Here is a 12847-nt window from a genome sequence, read left to right on the forward strand (position 1 = left end):
ACAGGATGGCGACCCACCAGTGAGGTCACACGTGGAAAACACCTCAATAAGTGAGGGTTAGTCTCACTCTGCTGGGTTATGGCTCATGTGAATTCATTGTCCACCCTGACGCTGCCCTGGGGGTCAGCCTGACAGGTGAACCTGTTGTCTCCCGTGGCCCTGAAGGAAGGGGGATGGGAAGTATGGGTTGGTGGGGAGTGAGGCTGGGGCTTGGGGAGGGAGGGAAAGGGCTGAAAAAGGTGGGTGGCCTGGGTGAGGGCCCGGAGGGGAAGCCTGGGGCTTCTGGACATGCGTGTGTGTGCATGGAGACACGTGGATTTGACGTAGAGAACAGGGTTGCGGGTCAGCGGGGATATGGGGGAGTTGTGGAGACTCAGTTCCCCCATAACTTGGGCTGTGCTCCATGTGCGCCCAGTGCTGGGGACACAGAGCTGGGACTGAGTCCTGGTCTTAGCCTCCTAGTCTGCTGGTGGAGGAAGAGGGTACCGCAGCTTGGAGCAGAAGGCTCCGCTGGGGACGGGGGCAGGCTCAGGACCCTGGAGGCCTGGCAGTGGACTCGGAGGGACAGTGGCATCATTGGTGTCCCTGCAGCCCCCTGGGCGCCCTGTCAGGGTCTGCACAGCCCTTTGACCCAGCTCTGGCTTTGGGTCCTCACAAACGTCTATGACAGGCAGGGAGGACAGCTACCTGGGAAACCAGGGCGCGGAGAGGGACCACCAGAACTGATCACACAACAGGTCAGCGATGGTGCTGGGACAGAGCCCAGGACCTCTGGCCTCGGTGTGCTTGTTTCTCCCCTGACATCTCAGTGGCAGCTAGGGGCTCGGGCTCTGCTAACCATGTTTTTGTCCCCCGAGCTTGGGACTGACTGCCTGCAGTGTCATTCTGGAGGCTCCAGTTCCAGTCCTCCCTAGGAAGCCCCCCGAGAAGCTGCGACTGCAGAAGTGGGGCTGGCAACACAGATAGGGCCTCGAGCCTACCTGCAGCCTCCAGGGGCTCTCCCTGCAGGCTTGAGTTTCACCTGGGTCGTGTTGCATGTCAGATGGTGTCCCATAACTGTGTCACCGGATCTCAGAGGTCTGCTCCCACCTGTCCTCACAAAGGCCCCGAGAGTGGGGGCTGCAGAACGGGGAGGGCCAAGGGGAGCGGGTTAGGGAGTCTGGGTTTGCCTCAGTGGACTCAGGTGCCCAGGGCTCCTTGCTCCCTCTTTCACAAGGCTTTCTCAGTCTCATGCCCTCCTCACCCCTCCAGGCTGTCTCCTTCATTCCTCTGTCTTCGAGAAGACTCTTTCATCTTGAGGGTAAGGACCAGGCCACTCACATCTGATTCTGCAGAGCTCAACAAAGGGTCTGCCCGGAGAACGTTCTCCATAAAGACTTACTGAGTGGATGCATGAAAGGTTATGGTTCCTATGCTCACTGGCACCCTAACACTCTGCCGTTGCCCAGGCTGTTCCCACTGCCAGATGCGCCCCTCCTTCCCTTCCTCTACAGAGCTTGTGGCCCCTGGCTCTCCGAGCTCAGTGCGGGCCAGCTCTTTTCCAAATGTGTCTGTGGCCCCTGGAATTGGCCATGTTCTCTCTCCCTCCCTCTCCCCACTCTCTCTGGTAGCCCTGCAGGGCCAGGCCTCGGTTTCTGCCCTGGTCACACTCCCACTCCGGTTGGTGTTGTAGGTGCCTGTGGACATTGATCTGAGAGGCGATGACGTCAGCTGGGAGGCCTTCCACACAGCAAAGGCGGGGGCGGGGTAGGGGGGAGGCTCAGCTCTGCCATTTCACTGCGTGAGCTGCTGTGCCTCTTGGGTGGGACTCCTTACTGAAAAACAGCACTGGTAATTCTGTTATGAGGAATGATAATCCCAGCGCTGGCTGAGCAATTACCAGGCACTGGTGCTTTTTGGACCTAGCAGGAGTAAAACAAATGTCGACCTTTATTGTATCAATTAATACCCCCACCATCTCCAAGAAGAAAGGCCAACTATTCTAACTCCCATTTCATAGAAGAGGTCGTGGAGGCTCGGGGCAGTGGTGACATGTACGGGCAACAGGGTCACACAGTGGCTGAGCCGCCTCTTAACGCTGTGCTGAACTCCTGGGGGGAGGAGTTGCAGGCTGAGAGTTGGGGTCCAGTGGGGAGGGCTGACAGCCTGCCCCGAGTCCTCTCCTTCTGGGCCACGCTGGGGTCTAGGGCCCAGTCAGTGAGCAGGCACCAGGCAGAGGGAATTTTCCAAATGGATCAGCTTTTATCAAGAAATAGGGTGTCTGGGCGAGAGGAATGTTCCACCCAGGATTGGAAAGTCCAGGCATGTTCTTCGATCTTACCACCCGGCCCGTTCAGGCCTCAGGAAGAGCTGCGTGAGGGCCTGACCTGGACAGGAAGGCTCCTGGACCAGGAGGCACTGTGAAACGCCAGGGACACTGTCCCCAAACCCTCTGAGGCCTGTGCAGGCCACCACCCCACTCTGTTCCTAGTCTCCCGTGTGAGGTGAGGGGGTTGGAGTGGGAGACCTCTGGGGCCTCCCCATGACTAGGACTGCTGCTTCTAATTTAGACCTGGTCCTCAGGGGTCACAGCCGGCCATCTATCCCTTCAGAGATTCCCCGCCATGTCATTTGTGCCCGGTCCCTGTATGAGGCTCTGTGGAAGAGATACAGCAGACATAGCTCTCAGCCCTGGGGCGAATGGGAGCTCAGGGACAGACTGGTGCTTGAGGAACCTCCCAGCACATAGGGACAGGAGGGGGCGCTGGAGGTGAGGGGCGGGACAGCAAGGGGCAGGAGTCTGGCCAGAGATGGTGGACTGGATCAGGGCGGGGGCTTGAGGATGGCGAGGAGGGCACTTTAGAGGGCTGAGTGGGTAGGGGTGGGTGACCGGTTGGATTGGGGGTAAGATGGGATGGGGGCTGATGCCCAGATTCCTACTAGTGGCTATCCGCTGGGGTTGGTTATCCCAGACTGGGCTGGAGGAGAGTCAGGTGTGAGTGCTGACATGCAGATCGCACCTGCTCAGCAAGTCTGAGGGCTTGAGCTGGAAGGTGGTGGAGGGGTCCTCTTCATGCCCCTCTCTGAAGTCGGGTTCCTCTGGCACTGAGGCTCCCAAGGTTCATTTGGGAAGAAGGAAGGAGCCCCAGAGGTCTGTGGGGACTTGCCTCAGGCTCTGGCCACACCCCAGAGCCCAGGCCAGATTCTCACTTCCCTGGAAGGCTGGTATTGTGAGGAGAAAAGACTGGAGACTACTTGGGGTGAGAGGTGGCGGGGAGCCGCGTGCTTCCAGCTCCGGGAGGAAACCAGGGCTTTGCAAGTTCTTTGAAAGAGTCAATGCTATTGGCCAGATGCTCCACCGTGCGCCACCCCATGGCAGTAGGGAATATTGCAGGGAAGAGGTGGGGAATCAGGACATCCTCCATCCTAGTTTCCACTTCAGTTCTGTCCTGAAAGTTCCCCTGCTCCAGGTTCATCAATCAACTAGCCCTGCGCAACCTATCCTGAATGGGTCCACTTCTCCCCGTCTCCACCGCTCCTGCCCTCCTCCACCAGCCTCAGAGCCTTTGATTTTGCTGTTCCCGGACCTTGAATTTCCTCTCCCAGGTCTTAACCTAACCGTCACCTCCTCAGAGAGGTGGTCCCTGACCACATGATCTAAAGTAGCTCCCCGGTGATTCTTCATCCCATGAGCCTGTTGCTTTATTCTCGAAACTATCTGAAATGACTTTTTGTGCTTTTTGTTTGTTTTTACTGGAGCCTAGATCTGAAGTCAACACTATCTCCAAGTATTACATTTTCCATTCCATCCTGTAAAGTAACTGAGGGACTCTAATCCCTTTTAGGACAACTGGTGGGGCCAACATTCCTGGCCTGCCTACCTCATTGGTCTGCAGAGAGAATCCCTAAGAGGAGGAGGAGAGGCCCAAGTGGGTTGGGGGTGGGCAGTACCATCCTCACAGACTCAAACCTGTTAGTGCCGATAGCGTTTGGCTGTGGAAGAGGACAAGAGCCTCACCAGGACCGCAGAGATGGGGGCTCCCTTCCTCCCAGGGCCTTTTCCCCAGCAGTGCTCAGCGTGGGATTCTGGAGAGCAGCCTGACGTCAGCCTCTGTGCCTCCCTATAGGAACACTGGATCACCCCGCAGAAGGCCCCACACATCAAGCCCATGCACCCCACGTCGGTCCACGGCGTGGAGGACATGATCCGCCTGGGGGACCTCAACGAGGCCGGCATCCTGCGCAACCTGCTCATCCGCTACCGGGACCACCTCATCTATGTGAGTGCCCCCAGCCCCACCTGCCCACAGCCCTGCCGGTGCTGCCCAGGGGCCCAGCCTCCTGAGGCTGTGAGGTCTGCTGCTGGCCACCAGGTCCAGGGACTCATCTGCCTGTATCCCTCTGTGTGGGTTGTCCTCTGTTTGGGGCCGTGGCCTGTGTGATCTGTGGATGGGGACGGAGGCAGTTTGTACCACAGATTCTTTTTTTTTAATTATGTTTTATTGATTATGCTATTACAATTGTCCCCATTGTTCCCCCTTGGCCTTGCTCCATCCAGCACCCCCCACTCCCTCAGATAATCCCTATACCACTGTTCATGTCCATGGGTCATGCGTGTAAGTTCTTTGGCTACTCCATTTCCTAAACTATACTGTACATCCCCATGGCTATTCTGTAACTACCTATCTGTATTTCTTAATCCTCTCACCTCTTCACCCATTCCCCCACATCCCCTTCCATCTTGCAACCATCCAAACACTCTCTGTATCCATGATTCTGTCTCTGTTCTTCTTGTCTGCTTAGTTTGTTTTTTAGATTCAATTCTTGATAGATATGTATTTATTGCCATTTTATTGTTCATCATTTTGGTCTTCTTTTTCTTGAATAAGTTCTTTTAACATTTCGTATAGCCCTGGCTGGTGTGGCTCAGTGGTCTGAGTGCCAGCCTGTGAACCAAGGGGTTATCAGTTCAATTCCCAGTCAGGGCACATGCCTGGGTTGTGGGCCAGGTCCCGGTTGGGGCTGTGCAATTGGCAGCCACACATTGATGTTTCTCTCTCCCTCCCTCCCTCTCTCTCTAAAATATATACCCTCTCCCTAAAAATAAATAAATAAAATCTTAAAAAATATATAATTTCATACACTAATAATGGTTTAGTGATTATGAACTCCTTTAGTTTTTTTCTTGTCTGGGAAGCTCTTTATCTGCCTTCAATTCTAAATGATAGCTTTGCTGGGTAGAGCAATCTTGGCTGTAAGTCCCTGCTTTTCATGATTTTGAGTATTTCTTGCCAGTCCCGTCTAGCCTGCCAAGTTTCTTTTGAGAAATCAGCTGAAAATATTATGGCAACTCCCCTGTAGGCAACTAACTGCTTTTCTCTTGCTGCTTTTAAGATTCTCTCTTTATCTTTAAACCTTGGCATTTTAATTATGATGTGTCTTGGAGTGGGCCTGTTTGCCTCCATCCAGTTTGGGACTCTCTGTGCTTGCTGGACTTGAATGTCTATTTCCTTCACCAAATTAGGGAAGTTTTCTTTGATTATTTTTTTCCAAAAGATTTCCAATTTCTTGCTCTTTCTCTTCTCCTTCTGGCACCCCTCTGATGCGATTGTTGGAATGCTTGAAGTTGTCCCAGAGGCTGCTTACGCTATCCTTGTTTTTTGGATTCTTTTTTCTCCTTGTTGTTCTGATTGGTTGTTTTTCACTTCCTTATATTTCAAATCATTGATCTGATTCTCAGCTTCATCCACTCTACTGTTGTTGTCCCATAAATTATTCTTTATTTCAATTAGTGTATCCTTTGTTTCTGACTGGATCTTTTTTATGTTGCTGAGGTCCTCACTAAGTTCCTTGAGCATCCTTATAACCAGTGTTTTGAACTCTGCATCTGATAGATAGCCATGTTTACCTATGGCACCATCTTGACCTGAAGTCTCATACCACAGGTTCTTGTTCCTCATTAGGTCTTGAGACTACTGGGCAGAGTTGGAGAGAGGCTCAGTATTTACCCAGAGACAGGGAATTTCTGCCCCCCTGGGGTTGCAGTGGGGTCCGGGCCTGTTACTGGCTCCTCGAGATCAAGGGAAAGTGGGTTGGGAGTCCATACCTGAGGAAGCCGATGGAGGAAGGAACATGCTCCTTGACCACCCCCCCAAGACTCCGTAGTACAACCAATTGTACATACACCCCACACTCCTTCACCTTAAAACTCAGGAGGACAAATATAGACACTCTTCTCAGCCAGGACTGAACTGACCCCAAGAGGTGGGCTCAGAGGCCATCAGAGCAAGAAGGGCGCACCGGGACCATTTAGTCCAGAGGGTCTCGCTCTTTTTGGCCCAGGATCCCTTCATGCTCTTAGAAATTATTGAGGAGCCCAAAGAGCATTTATGTGAGTGGCATCTTGTGCTATTTTCCATATTATAAATTAAAACTAAAACTTTTAATAATTTTATTAATCCATTTAAAAATAACCATAAAAATCCATTATAGTTCTTTATGAAAAAGAACTATATTTGCCAAAATTTTAAAAAATGGTGAGAAGAGTGACATTGTTTTACAGTATTTTCAAGACCCTTGAATGTCTGGCTATAATAGAAGACAGTCGGATTCTCAGGTCTGCTGCGCATTCCATATGAGGTAGTGTTGTCCGGTTGAAGTGAAGAAAACCTGGCCTCACTAGTATGTGGTGGAAAGGGAAAGGCCTTGCCGTCTTCCTGGAAGGGTCTTGGGGACCCTCGGAGCTCTTTGGACCACACTCAGAGCTGCTAGGCCAATCGTCCCATTCCACGGACAGGAGAACTGAGACTCCACAAGGTTTCGCCAGGGCCACAGCTGCACGCTGGGGTCACTGCGTGGCTCTGACCCAGCCCCTCCCTCAAGCAGCTCAGGGGCGAAGGTAGCTGTGGATGCACAACAACAAGGAGAGAGCAGAAGGAGCCCTGAACAGGGCCCCAGGCCCTGGGCAGGCTGGTATGGAGGGCACGCTCAGGGGGGACATGGGTAATCACTGCCTGAGAAAAGTGCAGAGGTTCCAAGGACGTGGAGGAGTAAGGTGTCACTCTCAGCTCGGGGACAGTGGTGGGGACCCTGGAAGTGGATGAGGCTGGCTGGTAGAGATGGCATCCAGGAGCGGGCACTGCATGAACAGAAGGCTGGAGGCAGGAACGTGCCAGGTGAGCGAGCAGCAGAGTCACTCAGGTTGTCAGGACCAGGAGGGAAGCTGGGGAGACAGGACTAGAAGAGTCTGAGGGAGCCCGGGGGCTGTCCCTGAGGAATCACAGCCAGGAGCTCTGGGAGCCAGGGGTCCCTCCCCTCAGAAGCCCGGGCATTGTGGCCCCTCAGCTGCTGGGGAGCCCTCTGCCACCCTCCCCACTCTGGGCCCCTCTGTAACTTCAAGCTCCCAAGGAGAGCCTGTGTCTGGGCTCTGACATCCACACATTGCTCAGCAAACTGCTTTCACAGGAAGCCACTTGTACTGACAAATGCCCCCAAGGGTGGCAGGCACATGATGGCACCTCCAGCCAGGAGCAGTGTGGCTCAGCCAACCCAGCGGGGCTAGAACTTGAGTCAAGGCCAGGCGTACCCCACGAGGATCCACTGGTGTGCACCCCAGTTCTTGGTGGACCCCTCCTTGCTCCTCTCCCTGGACGGCAGGTGGACACAGGAGGGTTGTGGGACTCTCCACAGCCGCTGACTCAGGCCGGGCGGAGTCTGGCCCTGGGTGAGCAGGGAGCTGTGCACCTGCCCACCAGGAAGGCCGAGGCCAGAGCCGGTTTCCTGACCACTCTCGGTGCAGAGGCTGAGGGCCCCGTCCCAGGGAGGAGCTGCGTGAGATGAGAGTTGTCTCCACTGGGCACCCTGTAGGCCTTGTCTGAGAATCACTCAGAGGCACGTAGCTGGTTATTTTAGGTGGAGTTTGGTGATTTTGCAGGCAAACTGGTTCCTCATGAGGGAGGGAATTGGTTAGTGGGTGGAATCAAGGAACAAAGGCAACAACGGGTCCATAAGAGTGAGGGGTGGAAACTTCGGACGATCTGGGATCAGTGAATCTTGTTCGTGGAATTTTGGGGGGTAGACGGATTAGCTGGCAGCTAACGGGGAAATCAGCCTGGACATTGTGTCCTTGAGTGGGCTGACTAGGGGGTCAAAGAAAAGAATTCCAGAGGTTTACACACGCTCCAGAAAATCACGCTCTGCACCATTTGCCTCATTAGAAGGTCACTGGTAACCGTTCTGACCACTTTCTGGGTGAGGGAGAGGAGGCAGGGAGGGCTGGGGTGGAGCCAAGAGGAGGCGTCTGCTTTGCTTTTACAGAAGCTCTGGTCAGAAAGCCAGGCCGTCAGAAGGTCTCAGCTCTGACAGTCCACAGGCGTAAGGTTCCGGGGGTCTGTTGGTCTGGGGGCTCACGCTCAAGAACTGCAGCGTTCCAGGAGGTTTCCTTGACTTGCTGACTCCACGACTCTGTGACTGGGTGGGTGGTGTAGGATTAGAGCAGGGCTTCGAAGGAGCAGCTGGGCCATTGCCCCACTCAGAAACCGTACCTGTCCCTAACCATGGCAACCCCCGGGCACTTCATGGCTTGGGTTACCCTGGGCCCAGCCCCACGCACCCAGGATTTCCTCAGATTACCGCGCCGCTCACAGCCGTGAGCGGGGTGGACACTCTGTCCCTAACTGTCTGCCCTGGGCTCGCCTGCTCCAGCTGGTCTGCCTCCAGGAGCCTGAGGAACAGACAGTACCCCAGGGCCATGCTCAGCCCTGGGCACTGAAAATAGGAGAGGGCCCCCCAGGACACATAGCAATCGCTCATAGGGTGGTCACAGAGGCCAGGCCTGTCCGGGGTTCAGCAGGGAACAGGTGACAGGGTTGATAGGGACCCACAACTTCCTGATGTTGATCAGAGGTCTGGGAGGCCTGGGTCCAGGTCTTGCCATGTGGCCTTTGGGGGGTCTCTGCCACTCTCTGGTCACAACCTTCCCTCTGGCAAATGAGGAGACCTCGTGGGTGGGCAGTGACCCTGGGAGGGGGTGTGTGTCCCAGGATGTGTGTTTTGGTTTGCTAAAGTAGAGCCCACAGGCTGGCAGGCCTGAGGGCTTCCTGGAGGAGGTGGAGCTTGAGGTAAAATGGATTCCTGCCACATCTCCTAGGGTGTGTCTCTGGCCCCAGAGAGGCCTCTTGAAACCCTCCTGGGGATTTGGAGGCCCCTAGGGACCTTGTGTGCTCTGTTCCTGGCTTGGAAATAGTCCTTGTCTGTACTCCGACCCAGCCCATGCCCGCGTAGGGCGGGTTTTATTACTGGAGACCTGAGCAAGGGGCCTGCGCTGGGCAGGTGGGGATTCACTGCTGACTGTGGACTGTCGGACAGACAGGGCCCGAGGGCTCAGGAAGCAGTGCTGAGGGGATGGATGAGCACTGAGGCCCAGAGATGGGCAGGTGGGCCTGGGCCTCAGGCTAGCAGTAGCCAAGCCTCTTGCTTCTTCTGCTGCCAGCTCCACAGTCCCCAGAGTGCACCCTGATGGTTGGCCGGGGCATGGGCATGCTGATGGACAGAGGCGGGCTGGCATGAAGGAGAAGGGGGTGCTAAGGGAGGGGTCCCAGGTCCTGACCTGCCCGGATGAGGACGGTGATGGCATTGTTGGCTGGGCTGGGAAGCTGAGGAGGAGCAGGCTGGGAAGGGAGAGGAGCTCTGCTCTGCACAGAGTGGACATCAGGTGGGGACACCCAGAAGACACGGGACTGAGAGGCCTGGTGCTCAGGAGGGCCCTCTGGACTGTGGACATAGTAGAGAGGGCCTAGAAGCCCTGGTGGGACAAGAGAGTCCAGGCCCAGCCCCGGGGAGCCTTCTCCTGGGTCTCGGTGTGCCCATGGCCCTCTCTGGCATGGCCCCTTTCCTGCTCTTGGTCACACAGCTTTCTCTCAGGCCACCTCTGTCTGGCTCTGACTCCCCTCGCCGTTGACTGGTTCATTACGTCTGAAATACAGCTCTGCCTCCAGCCTCAGCAGCTGCTGCCCATCCTCACACGGCTGCCAGGGTGACCTTTCCCAGCAGACCTCCCAAATGTCACACTCTGTCATGCCTCTGTACTTGATTGCCACTGAGAGACCTCAGCTCCCCCTCTCCCACACCCCTACCTCGAGGAACCCACGGGTCCCCTTTGAGCCCCCACAGCCCTAGCATCTGGCTGTCAGTCTCCCTGTGTGTCTCAGGTTCTTGAGTGACTGCGTGGAGCCAGCTTGTGCCCTGTGGTGGCCTCAGGCCAGGCGGGTGAGCATCCCATTGTTAAGGAGGCACGAAGAAGAAAGGAAGGTGGAGTTTATGGACGGCCGCTCTGTGCCAGGCGATGGTCACGCCCTTTGGTCTTTACAACAGCCTGGGAGGTGGATGTTAACCACCCCCCTTACAGATGAGCAAACTGAGGCTTAGAGACTCCAGTGGTCTTCCAAAGGGATGTTCCTTGTGGTCATTCCCCGACCCAGAGACCAGAGTCTAGCTGGTTCCCACAGCTGGACAGGGCTGATCTGCAAGGGGAAGGTGGCACAGGTGTCCTGGGGCTGGAGGTCGGCAGGTCCTGCTCTGAGAACTCAGCCCCACCCGGGGCTGTGTGCGGGGCTGTTGGTGGGGAAGGACCTCATCTCCCTGTTCTCCACTGACCAGTTTCCTTTTCTCCTGCTCCTCACTTCCCAACCTCGGAGCAGCCGTGGTAGCCGGGTGAGTGTGGCACAGAGCGGCCCAGCTCTCCACGTGTGCTCGGCTGGCCGCTCCCCTCCAGCCCCCTTGCCCGGCCCACCCCGCCTCTTCCTGCTTGGGCTCTTGCGCACAGTCAGTTGGTCAGCATGGTGAGGCTCAGCTGCTTCTGGCATGGGATGCTTGGAGGAGAGCCGAGGAGGAAGAGGAGAGTCCTCTGGGTCCCAGGGAAGGATGGTGCCTGACGAGGGCTCCTGGCCCAGGGTGGGCAGAACCAGGACCAAAGTCTGACTGCCAGGTGCCCCCCAGGGCTTTATGGCTCCGGGGTGAGCGTGTTCCCTGGCAGGCAGCAGGGCCTCTCCTGCGAGGCCACCGAGGGCCGAGGCTGCTGGGGCACAGCTGTGGCTCTGGCGGGGGGCACTGAACCCGAGATGGGAGGGGGGGACGGGGCTGTCATCTCCCCTGTGAGGTCTCATCTTTCTTCAGCCTGTCCAGGCCCAGATGTCAACATACCCATCACCCATCACAGGCTGGGCCTGACTTGTTCAGGTTGGAGTGGGGAGGGGCAGGAGGAGGGAGAAGTAACTACTGAGTGCCTTACTGTGCCCGGTGGCCTTGTTGTCCCCTGTGTGGCAAGGCCCGGGCCCACAGCAGGGACTTTTGCACGCAAGTGGCAATTCTGTGCACCAAGGGAGGAGCCCACAGAGAGAAGGCACCCAGTGGCTGTCTGAGGTGCATCTGGCCTTGGAGCCTGCACTGCCCGGGGTTCTGGAGGCCTCTGCCCCCAGAGCACAGGGCCTGGGCCCACCCAGCGCCCAAACCACCCACCCCTGCAGCCCCTTCAGCTCTTCATGGCTTGGTTCCACTCCCTCTGCCCTAGAAGGATGTAGAACTTCCCTCTAGAAGTGTGGGCTGCAGGGCTTGGAGACAAAGGCGGGAGCCAGCACTGGAGGAGTGCCTACAGTGTGCTATCGATTTTCTCTCATTTCATAAACAGTTACCTTATGCCCATTTTACAGATAAAGAAATCAAGGCTCAGAGACCCTCTCTCCCTCCCACCTCATTTCCTTTCTCCCTTCATCCCACGTTGCCGACACCTCCTCTGGGCCAGACCCAGTACTAGTCTGAAGACCTGCCTTAATCGTGGGGAGGCGGGGTTCTGCACCAGAACCCGTGCTGCAGAGCCTGTGCTGTCCCTCCAGGGGGCCGGAGCAGGCAGAACTGAGAGCTCTTGGCAGTCAGAGCCTCCCACACGGGAAGTGGCGAGCTCCCTGTTCCTTGTCCTTGCAGACATACACGGGCTCCATCCTGGTGGCGGTGAACCCCTACCAGCTGCTGTCCATCTACTCGCCAGAGCACATCCGCCAGTACACCAACAGAAAGATCGGGGAGATGCCCCCGCACATCTTCGCCATCGCCGACAATTGTTACTTCAACATGAAACGCAACAGCCGTGACCAGTGCTGCATCATCAGGTGGGCGCACCAGCGCCAGTGTGGAGCCCCAGCCTCAACCCCCTCGTGGGGTGTCCACCCTGCGGCCCCGCGGGCCGCACGCAGCTCAGGATGGCTGTGAATGCGGCCCAACACAAAATCGCAAATTCACTGAAAACATTAGATTTTTTGTGGGTGTGATTACGTGTCGCAATAGATTTAGCGTGTGGCCCAAGACAACGCTTCCTCTTCCAGTGTGGTGCAGAGATGCCAAAAGGTTGGACACGCCTGCCCTAGAGCTCTGCTAATGCCCCAGAATACGGAGAATCACCTCCTCTTTCCCAGGTCTTATATTTCTAGTAATGCTGCCAAAACTCATGTTAGCTTTTGAGGCCAACCTTATTTACTGCTGGCTCCTGTCAAGTTAGGGTCCGTCGAAAGCTCGGGACCCTGTCTTCCTTGGGCAGAGTGTAAAAGGACAAAGCAGGATCAAGCATCTAACACGTGCCATGCTCTATGGCAAGTGAGGACAGGGGCGGGGGGGTGTGCACGTCTGAATGAAGGGCGAGGAAAGTGACCTTCGGCTGTGGCAGAACAATGAACCCCATTAGCCCTCCCCCAGCCCCGGAAGGTCTAAGCTGTCAGCCCATTTCACAGATGGCGGAGGCTGGTGGGGGAAGCAGCTTGGGCTGAAGCTCCGTAGGGAAGGGCAGCGCAGACTGTGACTAGCTCTCTGGATGTCCTCCGCA

General features: G+C 56.1%; 1 protein-coding gene across 3 annotated transcripts in view; it reads left to right on the forward strand.

Annotated features, from left to right (window-relative positions):
* The window catches only part of MYO7A (myosin VIIA), an 81060-nt gene that overhangs the window by 15736 nt on the left and 52477 nt on the right, over positions 1-12847 (forward strand). For all 3 annotated transcript variants that reach the window (XM_053924577.2, XM_053924576.2, XM_053924578.2), the window contains exons 4-5: positions 4107-4259; positions 11956-12140. In XM_053924577.2, the coding sequence (XP_053780552.1) occupies positions 4107-4259; positions 11956-12140 (338 nt within the window). The remainder of the gene's footprint in view (positions 1-4106; positions 4260-11955; positions 12141-12847) is intronic.

Source organism: Desmodus rotundus, chromosome 5, assembly GCF_022682495.2.
Source record: "Desmodus rotundus isolate HL8 chromosome 5, HLdesRot8A.1, whole genome shotgun sequence".
NCBI lineage: Eukaryota > Metazoa > Chordata > Mammalia > Chiroptera > Phyllostomidae > Desmodus > Desmodus rotundus.